This window comes from Microtus pennsylvanicus, chromosome 15, assembly GCF_037038515.1.
Source record: "Microtus pennsylvanicus isolate mMicPen1 chromosome 15, mMicPen1.hap1, whole genome shotgun sequence".
NCBI classification, from domain to species: Eukaryota; Metazoa; Chordata; class Mammalia; order Rodentia; family Cricetidae; genus Microtus; species Microtus pennsylvanicus.
Window position 1 is genome coordinate 26,252,827 of NC_134593.1, and position 13,716 is coordinate 26,266,542.

The following is a 13,716-nucleotide window of genomic DNA, read 5'->3' on the forward strand; positions in this document are numbered from 1 at the left end:
CTCAAATATTCAGTTTGTGAAGCAAGCCATTTACACACACTTTAAATGCTACGAAAGTCAAATCGAATCAAACGTGGTAGGCGTGGGTAGTATGTCTCTAGACATGAGCTTGGGGAGATTTTATGTACAAAGGAGAACGAAATCTAAGTACCAGGTCTTCAGTGTAGAGGACCCCAGAACTCAACCCATGGCTGTGTCTCTGCACACAGTGACATGTTGCAATTTAAAAAAACTCTCTCAGCATCTCTGCTTTGGAACATGAACACATTTTTGCTCAGGAGAGGGAATAGAAGCACAGCACTCTAGTGGTCCAACCCAGAGTTTCACTCACGCTTGCAAGGACTAGCTGCTACACACAGCTGAGCCCTATATTCTGCTAAGGTCACTTTTGCATCACCACACTTCAGGGATTCTAGTAAGCACTTCAAAAAATAATATATGTCCTGTCGGAGTCAATAACAAAGAAAGATGACAACGGAAACGGGTTCTAAACTGGGAAAACTCTTGTGGGTTCTTAATATTCTAATTTCTAAGTTAAGCAGACCATTGAATTAGTCAGGAATAGATAAGTAAACAAGACTGTGTGGGCTCGCCACTCAAATTATTAAAAAAAAATCGGAAGACAGGAAGTTCTCTGAGGATACATTTTCTTTTGAGAATTGGAAACAAATACTCTTAAAGATACTACATCGTAGCAGAAACTGCCTTGAGAACATTTCATTTTAAAAACTCTCTCCAACCAAATGAAAGGTAGGTCATATTTTAGTAGACTTTATTTTCCTGAAACTATTACAATCAAATCTAGGGAATCTTATCTGGTCTTGTGTACTTTTTAAACATCTGCAAATAATGCCACACACTTACACATTCTTCCCCCCAGCCATGCACTTCCTGACTTAAACAAACCCGGGCCATCGGTTGGACTAAATCTTTAAAAGTAACCTTTGGGGAATTTCTGTAAACGCATTATCTATTCAATAAAAACTTGGAAGGGTGTCTGGTTTTGTTTGTTTGTTTTTTCATGTATATATCAGCCCATTGATGGGTGTAGACCCAGAGAAGGGAAGGAGGGAGAGGAATCGAGAGTGAAGAGAGGGAGGAGAGAAAATGAAAAGGGGGAGGAGGGAAGAGATACAGAGCTGGACAGAGAAATGGAAAGAAGCGAGATGAATCAACTTCTAGGCAGGAAGGAGAAAGACACTAACCCCGAGTTTTATGAGATTGTGCGTGTTGCCGCAGAGGAATACGGTAACAGCTGGAGATTACGGTACTCTCTGGGCTACCGCCTGTACTACGTCAACCAGAGCCGCAAAGTTCCTCGCCGCTCTTTTCTGGTGTCCAGGAACTGAATATCAAACCGGTGATCGTGGAGTTATTGGCTTGCTGTACTTGCCTTTTCTTTTCTCTGATATTAGTCTTCATTTTTAAAAAATCTAGGAGAAGCCCAAGCGAGCCCGGAGTTTGAGGTGCTCGGCAGTAGTGAGTGAGTCAGCGGGTGCTAAGGACTGGGACTCAGTCTTTGGAGACCGCCCCTCTCCTTGCTGCAGAGAAGCAGCCGGGGCTGCGGGGACTGAAGGTCCGCTCTTCCCCAGACCAGGACCTCCACAGCCGCGCAGCAGGTGAGTAGCACAGGCGGCGCTGGGCGCAGGGATCCCGCAGGGCCGGGTGGGGGTGGGCAGGTGTGCCCGGCCTCCAGCTGACGCTGGACCTCCACTTAGCCCCGCGTCTCCGCTTTGGGACCCGCTTTGATACCAACGCCCCAAACCACTGCGTTTTCCTGATTTGCCACGAGAAGTTACCTTCTAGTTAACAAGTGTCATTTTAACCCAGTTACAGACCCGGGTGGGAGAAAGCGGGTTCCGCAGTGGCGTGGTTTGGGTATCGCCTGTGAAGGCTTGAACTTGTGATTTCACAGCAGCCTTCACCTGAGATCCCTACCTTGGGGCTTAACCCCAAAAGACAAAGTGTGCATGTCCCCAAGCCCCGCACTCCTGACACACGTTTCCTGGTGTATGTTGTTTGTAAAAATCGAGTTATTTAGGTAGATCATTACCCCTAACCCAGAAAACCTCAGGCATCCCGACTGCTGGCACACGGATTTGCTTTTTCTTTTTTAGACCCTTAGGGAATCCGCAGAGACTGCTACTCACAAAGCCTGGTCCGAGGAGTGATGCGCTCCTACCTAGCTCCCCAGAAGCTCGGGTGTGGCTAGAGGTTGGAATCCCTAGGGTGGGCACCCCTTTGAGATCCTGCCTGAATCTATCAGGGCCCTGTTTAGTCCTGGGGATCGCCTTTGCTGGGAACCTGCCTCTCTCTCGGAGGTGGCTTGACGGGGACTCGCGCGCTCTGCTCCCACGAGCGCCAATTCCGCGGGAGTGAGCGTGCGCGTGGCCCTGCGGTTCCGTGCTCTCTGAGGTTCGCTCTCCCAGGCTGCCCTCTCCAGGTGACTGTGGTGCAACCTGTTCAAAAGGCGACTCGGAGGATCCCCCAGATTCCGCCGACTTGCCTCTGTGTGACAACCCGCAACCGCAGTCGAGCATTTAGAGCTGGGGTGGTGGTGCAGGGAGGGGGCGTTTGGGGGTTTTATGTTCTTCATTCTGGCTCTCGAAATCCAGCTTTCCGCTACTGCAGCTTGGGGTTTTGTTGCCATTATTTGAGGTGGGAAGGTTGTTTTGATTTTATTTTAATTTATTATTATTGGTGGTGGTGGTGTGGTTTTGTTTGGGGTATTGAAATTGGCCATTGATGGAGAGGTGAAGCACTCGAAGGCAGCTTCCCAGAGGGGAGGACTGGGGAGGATTGAGGAGGGGGATATAATACACGATCTTAACCCTCCTGTGTTCCTCTCATCGCCTGTGTCAAGGCCGCCCAAAGCCACTCCCGGACTGCAGAGCAGCGGGCTCCCAGCAGGAGTCTGGTTACTGGGCGAGCTCAGCAGGGCCTGGCTGTCTAGGGCGCCTGGCTCACTGTCTGCCTTTTTCTTTGCACTTTTGTGTTTTCAGTTGGATTCAGATAAACGAAGTTCCAGGGCCACTTCGGTCTCAGCAAATATTTCAGACCCATGCCACCTCGCCAGAGCAGCCGGCCAAGCTAAGAGTATCTACCGGCCAGTGGTAGCGTCCAGATGCCCAGGGTCCCTCCTTTGAGCTTCGACGGCTGAGCCACACTTAATTCCTCTTTCGGCAAAGACTGGCAATAGACTTGTGAATTTCTAATTTACATGTGAATGCACAGGATGGATCAGACCACGCAGAAAAGCGAACTCCTGTAATCTCTGAGACTGCATTCTCAGCATGTCCCCTTGAACCTGGCTGCAAGCCTCGGGTAGGGAAAGTGTCCCCAGCAGCCCAGAGCGCCCCTGGCCATGTCACCGTTAATGCTCTGTGACTCAGTGTGGCCCTCTGAGGGTTTCCAGGGCTGCCCAGGGTGGTTTCCAACAGGTGTGTTCTCTAGCTCCCCCAGCCCAACCCAGCTGGCAGGATTCCCCCAAGCTGAGGTTGTTTGACTTGGCTTCTTCACTTCCCCCACCCCACCCCCACCAGAGGGTGGCCGTCCAGAGCCGGACCTTGCCCCCCTCCCTGGGACCATGGTGCTTCTCGCTGAAAATGTTTCCGAAGGCTCCAACTGCACCCACCCACCAGCACCAGTGAACATTTCTAAGGCCATTCTGCTCGGGGTGATCTTAGGGGGACTCATCATATTCGGGGTGTTGGGGAACATCTTAGTGATCCTCTCGGTGGCCTGTCATCGGCATCTGCACTCGGTGACTCACTACTACATTGTCAACCTGGCGGTGGCAGACCTTCTCCTCACCTCCACAGTGCTGCCCTTCTCGGCCATCTTTGAGATCCTGGGCTACTGGGCCTTTGGCAGGGTCTTCTGCAACATCTGGGCAGCGGTGGACGTCCTGTGTTGCACAGCGTCCATCATGGGCCTCTGCATCATCTCCATCGACCGATACATTGGTGTGAGCTACCCTCTGCGCTATCCCACCATTGTGACCCAGAGGAGGGGCGTCAGGGCTCTGCTTTGTGTCTGGGCTCTTTCCCTGGTCATCTCCATCGGACCCTTGTTCGGCTGGAGGCAGCCTGCGCCTGAGGATGAGACCATCTGTCAGATCAACGAGGAGCCCGGCTACGTGCTGTTCTCCGCGCTGGGCTCTTTCTACGTGCCGCTGGCCATCATCCTGGTTATGTACTGTCGAGTCTACGTGGTGGCTAAGAGGGAAAGCCGGGGCCTCAAGTCCGGCCTCAAGACCGACAAGTCGGACTCGGAGCAAGTGACGCTCCGCATCCACCGGAAAAATGTCCCAGCAGGAGGCGGCGGGGTGCACAGTGCCAAGAATAAGACTCACTTCTCGGTGAGGCTGCTCAAGTTTTCCCGAGAAAAGAAAGCGGCCAAGACTCTGGGCATCGTGGTGGGCTGCTTCGTCCTCTGCTGGCTGCCTTTCTTCCTAGTGATGCCCATCGGTGAGTGTTCTCAGCGCCACAGCATAACATCTACGGGGGAGGGGGAGTCTCCGTGGGAGACTAGGGAGGAAAGGGCTGGTCTGCATCTCAAAGCGCACAGAAGGACTTCCTCCTGGGAATTAGAGTTTTCCCTCTCTCTACTCCAGTAGCCTTTGCAGTGGGTGCTAGGTCACTTTGTCAGCTCTAGTAAAGAAGGCTCCTGGCTGCTACAGATTCATTGGTCTCTTTAGCAAGAGTGTCAACTTTTCTTAATGCCTTTAAGCCTGTTTAATTTAAAGTCAGTCACTCCTTTAGAGTCCCCAAAGCAGACTGCTTGTGCTCCATCCGCTATGGGTTGGGGAAGTAAGTCCTATTGGCTTGAAATTTTCCACTGTGCTTACTCTGGACAGATGTGTGGCAGCAGGATTGGGTTAGGCGGTTCATTTCACGGTGTTAGTTATAGTTAGTTATAGTGTCTGCATAGGCTCTGGCTGCTCATTTTGCTTTCCGCTTTGTTCTGGAAGAGAGTATGGAGAACGTGGTGACCCACCATGACAACAGAAATGGTGGTCCTTATTGCTGTTTTACATCCAAACACCATTAAAACCTTAAAGAATCCACCATAACAGTCCAGTAAGCAAGCACTCTTTCATTTTTAGCAGCAAGTTTGAAAACAGACCTCGCTCTTCTCCAGAATCATCCCGGAAGTGGCGGATGACAGCTTGAAAGAGGGACAATAATTCTGCAAATCCAATTTTTGCAGATGCGAAATTAGCTGTTGTCGAAATGAATTAGCCCCTCCTAAGTATCCACAAGCCAACCCACTCGGAACAGTCCCCTGTCTCCGAAAGGCCTTCGATGCAATCCCAAAGCGCTTCTTTGCTATTTTTAGTTTGTAAGCTAAAACACAGACTCACGGTCTGGTTACCACGAACTCTCACAAACACAAAATCATAGCGAAAAACATTAATAACACAATCCCTCTAAAGTTCCTTGGAGGCCAGTATCAATTACAGCAGCATATATTGCAACACTGTGGGAGAATAATAGGTCTAATTTTTGAGCTTCAACTGTGCCCCCAGATACTGATCAGACTTTTCAGCAACGATCATCTTGCCCCACATGATGCTTTTCAAGTTCTATCGAATGATATAGCCACCAGCCATGTACAGCTGTTTAAATGTGGATTGAATTTAAATTATCCCCAGTTTCTCTCTCTCAGTACCACTAGCCACTTCTCAAGCGCTCAACAACCAGCCAGGACCAGTAGCTACATTTTGAGACAGTGGGGATACTGGATTTCTGTTGTTATGGGATTCAGTAGAACAGGGCTACCAGGGAGGCTGACTCACAATATGGCCTTCTTTGTGCCTGCCTGTCCACGGTTCCTGACTTTTCTCCTGGAAGGATGCTGGAGCTTTGAGTTTATTGGAGGACACTCTTTAGCTTCTCTGCTTACTTCTCTTCCCACACGCCTCCTCTTTCTGCCTCCTTGAGAGTACAATATTATTGTTGTACCTGCTTACTCAAATGCTCGCTGAACCCTTGTTTTAGCCGCTAAGGGTGAACAAGGCAGAAAGCCCTTGCCCATGAAATAGATGTGTGCAAATATGCCCTAAGAAGTTAAGGATTACTAAGTGCTGTCAGACAGGTAGCATAAGGAGGATGGAACAGGTAGTCTGGGAAATTTTATGCAGTGTAGGGATATTGAAGCAGAGCGCTCACTCAGCTAAGCTTGTGAAATCAGGAAGGAAGAGCCGGTTGGCAGAGGGAACAGTGGGTACAAAGATGAGAAAACCTCGTCTGCTCAAGCAAGGGCAAGAGGCAAGCGCAGAAAGAGGCTGAGGGCAGATGAGGTCACATCATGAGGGGTCTTTTTGCTCAAGTAAAAGTTGCATGCTTGTGTGTTTATGGTTGGAAGCCATTGGAGGGGTTTTAGCAACTGAGTGGCTTATCTTTATCATTTGTAATGATTATTGTAGTGGCTGGGTGAAGAATGGCCGATTGCAAGGGAGTGTGGAAACAAGGAGACCAGCAAGGAGGCTTTAGAAAGGTCTAGGAGAGGGGTCTTGAGGCCTGGGACTCTGGTGTACTGTGCAAGGAGAGGCAGTGAGGAGTGAGCACACTGGGCTCTTCCTTCAAAAGCCGAGCTGATGGGGGATGGAGAGATGGCTCAGCAGTTAAGAGCATTGCCTGAGTTCAATTCTCAGCAACCACATGGTGACTCACAACCATCTGTAACAAGGTCTGGTGCCCTCTTCTGGCCTGCAGGCATACATACAGACGGAACATTGTATACATAATAAATAAATAAATAAATAAATAAATAAATAAATATTTTTTTTAAAAGCGGAGCTGACAAATTTGTGCATGTGGAAGAGAAAAAAGAGAAATCACTCAAGTGTGCTTTCTAGGCTCAGAACAGGAATAACTAGGTAAATGGTAATGTATTTGACAGAGACAGGAGAGAGAGAGAGAAAGAGAGAGAGAGAGAGAGAGAGAGAGGGAGAGAGAGAGAGAGAGCTAGCAGGGAGGGGCTAGAGAAAGGGGAATATCAGAGCATTGCTTTCCCACTATTCTGGGAATGTCTATTAGACACCCGAGTCTCTGCTAGGTTGCCAGGTGGCTAGTGGACATGTGAACTTGGAGCTTGGAGGGGAGATGGGCTAAAAGTAAAAACTTGGACACATGTGTGGGTAAGAGGCACTGGGAGATCTGCCAGAGAGGAGGCATCCAGAGAAAAGACAGAGAAGAACTGAGCCCTGGAGGTACCAGGCAGGGAGGAAAGCAGACAGGAGAGAGGAAGGGTATGGCATATGAGGTAGGAGGAAAATTAGGAGAATGTGGAACCCCCCAAGGCAGAAGATAAATATTTAAAAACAAAAATAACCTGGTCTACAGAGTGAGTTCCAGTGTGGTCAGGGCTGTTGCAGAGAAACTACCCCCCAACAACAACAACAACAAAAACAAACAAACAACAACACAAACAAGAAGAGTCGATTGTGTCACACACAGCTCCTGGGCAGAGGACACACGTACACCAGCGGTAGCCTTGGTGATGAGGCGGTCCTAAATGATGGACAGTGGTCAGGTGAGGTTGATAGCTTCAGTAAGGTGATGGGAACAAAAGCCCAGCTGTGCATCTTCGGGAAGAATGGAAGATGGAGTGGGATGAGGGAAAATAGTCAACTCTTAGTAAGACCTTTGCTAGAGGGGCGATGGGGACGGGTGTTGCTTGAGAGATCCAGAGGCAATTCTCAGAGGTGGAACATAGGCTATGATGTTGATATTCTTATGGGAATGATTGGATGGAGCAGGACACCAAAGGCACAGGCAAGAGCAGAAAGTGTCCAAGACAAGGAAATGACGAAGAAGCCCAGGGACACCAGCACCCTAGCAAGAAGGAGTGAAGAAGAACATTAGAGATCTCTTTGGAACGCTTCCATGGCCCCAGGGAGCCTAAGCAGAGAGAAAAAGGAATAAGGAATGTGTCTGTTGAGAAGCAAGGAAAAGACATGAAATATCTTAGGAATGAGAGTCGGTATATTATAAAAATTTAGTCAAGGCGCTAAAGTCCCAAGGGCCTATTTGGAATTTATGATCATGAATATGAAACAGGGCAGGGAAGAAGGCTACACAATCTCTCCCAGAGCTAAGTGGCTGGAGGCTACAGGAGTGTGGCTGAGGATCGATATGAGTTCTAGGGAACAGGGTAAAGAGGGTGCATGTGCAAGGGATGAACATGGACTCTGTTCATGACCTGACCACACAGAGTGGATGGGGGAAAGAGTCAGGGATGATGGATACCTGGATCCTCCAGTTTGTGTTGGTAATTGGGGCTCTAAAGGAGATGGGGCGTAATGACCTAGGCTCTGGTGTCCTGAAGGGCAGGTGGATGCCTGGGACTTAGAAGAGTCTTCTCCTGGGCTCTGCATTCTCAAGGAGTTGATACTGCTTGGATAAAGATCTTAGGACAGAGGGACTCATGATTTTAAAAAAAAATTGAAAAATGAAAAGACAACAGAGTCAAGAGGAAAACTGAGAACCTGTAGATAACAGTGTGTCAGTAGACTGCTTGACGAGGTAGGAGACCTAAACTCACCAATATGTGATTGGCAATTTCCTCTTAGCACCAAAGGAATATGAAGATGCTTATCCCAGGAGATATGAACAGGTGATAAGTCCCAAATACTAAAGCAAAGAAAGCTACATATAGCATGCCCTTGCTTTCCAGGGCCTGATAAGCTAGCTAAAGAAACACAGTGAGTAATTGACATGGGCCTGAGCAACTGATGCTCAGACAGTATTAGGACCCTGTGCTGAGGGATTTAGCAGTTGTATTCAGCTGGAAATCACTGCAGAAGCTTCTAGAATACCACCGCTGATGGAGCAGGTTCTTAAGACAGCGCCATTTCAGCTGGGCCATCAGTGAGATGTTATTTTTGTTTTCATTAGCAGCCTTAAGTGCATTTTTCACACAAGACGCGAACAGAAAAATAAATATACCATTATGTTATCAAACCCCGAGAGAGGAGAGCATCCATCTGCACCAGGCAACTCCAGAGTGAAAAGACTGGAAACAAAACTGAAGCCAGAAGGAGGGAGGCGTGCCGTTCTGAAAAGTGAAGTACCCATGTGCAAACTGTCTAAAGAAAAACAAAGGAGTGGATTCTGTTTCATCACCAGAGGCTCCTAACCACTCAGGTGTGATGGCCCATACCTGTGGTCTTAGCACTTGGCAGGTGGTGGCCAGAAGACCAAGAGTTCAAGGTCACCCTCCACTCCTCTCCACTCAAATTACAGTGACTTAGAGAATAGCCTGGACTATGTAAAGACCCTGTCTTTTGAAAGTCCTCCTGGAGACCAGGAGGAGGCTTTGTCACTCTGGCATTGCTAAGACAAGTCCTCTTCCCCCCAAGCTTCTCCCCGCCCAGCCTGGGATGCATGCTGAGATAAATAGTGTAATGGCATGTGAGAATCCAGCTGAACTGCTTTCAAACATAAGTCTTGCCTGCCCTGTGTCTTTTCCTTTCTTTCTTTCTTCCTTCCTTCCTTCCTTCCTTCCTTTCTTTCTTTCTTTCTTTCTTTTTTTTGCAAGTCAGTTGCTTGGTTGAAACTCGGCTGAGGGAGGTCACGCTGGAGGCTGCTATCAGCCATTCTGACATAGCAGTGGCAGCTGGTAAAAAGTGAGTGTTGACGAGAGAGATGAGTGGAGAGGCTAGGGAGGTGTCAGCCTTTAGCTGTGGAAAGGAAAGACGGCTGGAGCCTGTCCCCTAGGAAAGGTCCAGCAGCTGCATGATATCGTCTCCAGTACTTGACCCCTCGTCTGTCACCTACTGCTTCCTGAGGCCTGAGACTTAGCTTTCTTTTCCATAAAACAGCAGACGCCATACAAACCATCTTTCCCTGTAGTGCCTAGCTCAGAGCAAATGGCACCAATTGCTGCTCTTATTAGGATTCCTGCGAACTACAAATCATCATGGGCGTGTTGACATATGGCTGTTGCCATGGGGGTCTGATTGTTGCCATGGATGGTGGATGTCCCTGGAGCTATGAGAAGGAGAGAGCACTGGAAAGCAAGAGGGGGCACCATTTATCAAACATATAGTTACATGTCTGAATTCTGTGTATAGCACCGTATTTCAATACAATGCCTGGCATTGCCTTTGGGCCCACACTGTTGCTTCTGCATTAAAGGAAACAATAAATGGATTGGGTTTTGATTTCCATGGGCAGAGGGCATTTGAGAATTGCGCTCCCCAGAAGACAGAAATCATACAGGGCAGTGATGCAGGTGTGTGTTCTAAGCTGAGATGCCGGGGTGAAGGAAGAGCTGGCGAAAACGATTTGTTTACTTGATAAAATTCCATAAATGATCTGTTATGTTTTAGGTGAACTGGAGAATCGCTGGAGATAATGATAATAAATCCCTGGAAGTCAGAACAGTTAAATATGTAGCAAAAGCTTCAGACAGCTAACAATATAGCAAAGAGAAAGCACTGATGCGTAGCAGGGCTTCTAATTGTGGTATAATGACTGGTTCCTCAACAGGCGCCCAGGGAAGAGGTGTCAATCATTGCTTCCCTGTAGGTAACGTGGGACCAGGCCCCTGGTTATTACAGAAAAGTTTGAAGTCTTAGAGACAGCATTGTGAAGGCAATCTAATCCTGCTCTATGACACAAGAGCAGTATTTCAGGTACACCTGTTACATCACACACCACCCCAGCGCACAGTGGCACAGGGCAGCAGTAACTGTATGTTACTGTACGTAACTGCATATGAGTCTGTAATGTAAGTCAGAACCCGGCTTGGCTGGTGGTCAGCACTGGCTGACCTTCATGGTGGCCTCCCTTCCTCCAACTTTCTAAATCGAGTTTCTCACAGTGGGACTGTCTGTCTCCATGATGGTGCATTACCCACCAGGCCTCTGTGGAACAAAATGCAGCCACCTCGGGCCCAGCACCACTGGTCCTCTTTCTGGATCAAAGCAAATGAGGAGACCCGACCCACCTTAGTCCAAAGGAGAGAGAAGCAGATGGGGTGTCTTGGTATGGGAGGAGTGACTCCATACAGGGATGGAGGAGTATGGGAGTTTTCTTGCCAAGTATTGATCATGGGTGTGCCAAGTAGCCTTCCTCTTTCATCTATTGCAAGAATTTCTTGTGAGCTGTGCTTTGTATGACACTCAAGGTCCTTTTTGTTCCTTCCTGCAAGTTTCCAGCTTCCAGAATGAGACAGACACATGAACAACCCCAAACTGTACACAGTGCTAGGAAGTGGCTGTAGATGATACCTTCAAAACCCATGCGGTGGACTAGGTGCTCCTAGGCATTGAGGACTAAAATCCTCTCACAGAATGGCCCACCTTTGAGCCAAGATCTATATAGCTGGCTGGCCATTCGTGTTAAATGTGAGTGGGAGAGCTGGGGATGCAGCTCCAGTGGTACCATGCTTATATAGTGTGAATCAACCAGGCATGTGGGGCCCACCTGGAATCACAGCACTCAGAAGTGCAGGCGGGAGGTTCAGGAGGTTCAGCAGTTCAAGTCCCCTATATAATGAGTTCAAGGGCCAGCCTGGGCTACGTGATACCTTATCTCAAACAAACCAACAGAATGTGCAAAGAATCTGGCAGGGCCAGCCCAATGCCTACAGGGATTTTCCGGTTGCTCGCTGTGGGTATCAGCTGCAGAGAGAAGTACCAGACCAGGCAAAGTTCGAGAGCCATTTTACAAGTTGTTTTTAATCCAATGGCAGCCAGGACACAAAGATAACAAGCTCACATTTCGGCATCTCACAAACTTGATGAAAGCAAGATTGTGGATAGACCAGTTGGGGGACCTTTGCATCGGACAGGCCGAGCTATCTCCTGCCAGATAGGATGTGGATCATGTGTTCTTCCCGGGAGGCTTTGTGCGCGGCTCTTGGGTGCCTCTTTGGTCAGCGCCTTCTGAGCTCTGATTTACAAGAAAACCTGTCTCATCATCACAAATAGTATATCCGCAGTTGGCTTTAAATTAACTTCGGCTCCCTCCCCAAGACAAATCTGTCTTGAAGATATATACTGTCATATTCAAAAGAATGCGCTGCTGGCTTAGGGAGCTGTTGGCCCTGACTCCTGCAGGGCCTTGAACAATAGCTGACTCTTTCAAAGCAGGCTCTAGCCTGACAAGGTCTTAGCCCAAGGAAGTCTGACTCTGTAGGCACTATGTAAGAAGCACACAGCTGTGGCCTTACCTCAGGGTTTTAGGTGGGAAAGAAGACATTTTCAGAGGCATTTTCTTTGAAACTAATGAGTTTCTCTTCTTTCCACCCTATTCTTTAGCTTGCCAGTTGAGCACCATTGCTGTAATATATCCCCCAAGAAAATTAATTTACAAAGGGACATGTTTGGGTTCATGACTCAGCAGACTGCAGCCCAAGGTCCAGTGGCCTCATTGCTTTGGTTTTCTGGTAAAGACAGTGTAGCATGATGGGAGACTATGGCAGAGCAAGTACTTAGTTCCATGAGCCAGAAAATCAACCAAGACAGAAAATAACAGAAATTCCCCCATCCACCTTGGAGCTCATCTCAGTGACGTATGTCCCCACCTCCTGAAGGTCCACAATGTCACCCCAAACCACCAGGTGTGAGAGCAAGCCTTTATGAAACCCACTGTGAGATATTTAGTGTGCAGACTATGACCCAAAGTCCGTCTTATTAGTTTGTGGGTTTTTAGTGTCCTGCAGAGGGAGGTCAGTTAGCCCAGTGGTTGGCCCTTGGGTATCTAGTCTCGGACTCCCACACCGGAGGAAACTCAGACTGATCACTCACAAACCATTGCTCACCTGGTGAGCCAGCCACACCCTCCCCTCCCTATAATTATAGACTTGTAGGTCTGACTGTGATCTCATAGCCCCTGGCTAGAGTCTACTTGCTCTATTGGCAAGGGGCAGGGGAGTCACTCTGTCCCAAGCATCCCCTTGCCCACCTCTGATAATTCTCTAGCCAATCCTCAGTAGTGTCTTCATTCTGGTCCCAGCACAGAGAGGTCTAGGGACTCCTTGACATGTGTACTGCCCCTGACTTGCTCTCGGTCTCTAATCAACTGCAGAGCCCTCAGCTCTAGACTGTCTTCCACACACTGGAATGCAGAGTTTGAGAAACTTCCTCTGACCTCTGACCTACCTTGTCTTCAGATCATTTGAATGGCTCCTCCAGCCCTGTTGAGGGAGCACAGAAGTGACTACGTGCCCTTTTCCACCATCTTTTTCCCTTCCCTTTGTAGTGATTTGGAAGAGACAGTGCTGAGGACTCTTCCTTTGGCAAATAACTGGTACTCTGCTTTGAATCTTGCCCCCCCCCACTTCCCAGAGTGGCACCTAGCTGCTGTAGAATACCCATAGCTAGTGGACTACTGAGAGACAAAAAAGGGTTTACAGAGAAGAATGGAGATATAGTTATATAATCCTTATACACGGTGACCATTTTATTTGTATTTTTATGGGCTTATTTTTTTTCAGTCGTGTAGACATAGAAAATAGTTATGCCTTCAAACATTTTAATCCGTTTTTTCATGGAATGTGTCCTCTGGGGATACTTGGAGACACATCCCTAGTGTGAGTCAGATAGCCTGTTTCTTCCAAAGCATGGCGTATGTTCTAGCTGGAAGGTTTTGTTTGTATCTTGGTAGAAGGCTCATAACTATGTTAATTTAGAAATGGTTTTAGATCTGTCTCCATAGATGTATTGACGAATCTATCAGATCCTAGCGTACTTTGAAAGTG

At 48.3% G+C, this 13,716-nt stretch overlaps 1 protein-coding gene across 4 annotated transcripts in view; it reads left to right on the plus strand.

Moving 5' to 3' along the window:
- The first annotated feature begins 1,276 nt into the window (after positions 1–1,276).
- Adra1a (adrenoceptor alpha 1A) overlaps positions 1,277–13,716 on the plus strand; it is a 111,040-nt gene continuing 98,600 nt past the window's right edge. For 3 of the 4 annotated variants that reach the window (XM_075949164.1, XM_075949163.1, XM_075949165.1), the window contains exons 1-2: positions 1,277–1,619; positions 3,003–4,469. In XM_075949164.1, the coding sequence (XP_075805279.1) occupies positions 3,587–4,469 (883 nt within the window). In that variant the 5' untranslated portion in view covers positions 1,277–1,619; positions 3,003–3,586. Of the gene's footprint in view, positions 1,620–3,002; positions 4,474–13,716 lie in introns of all 4 variants that reach the window. The other variant, XM_075949166.1, reaches the window with a different exon arrangement.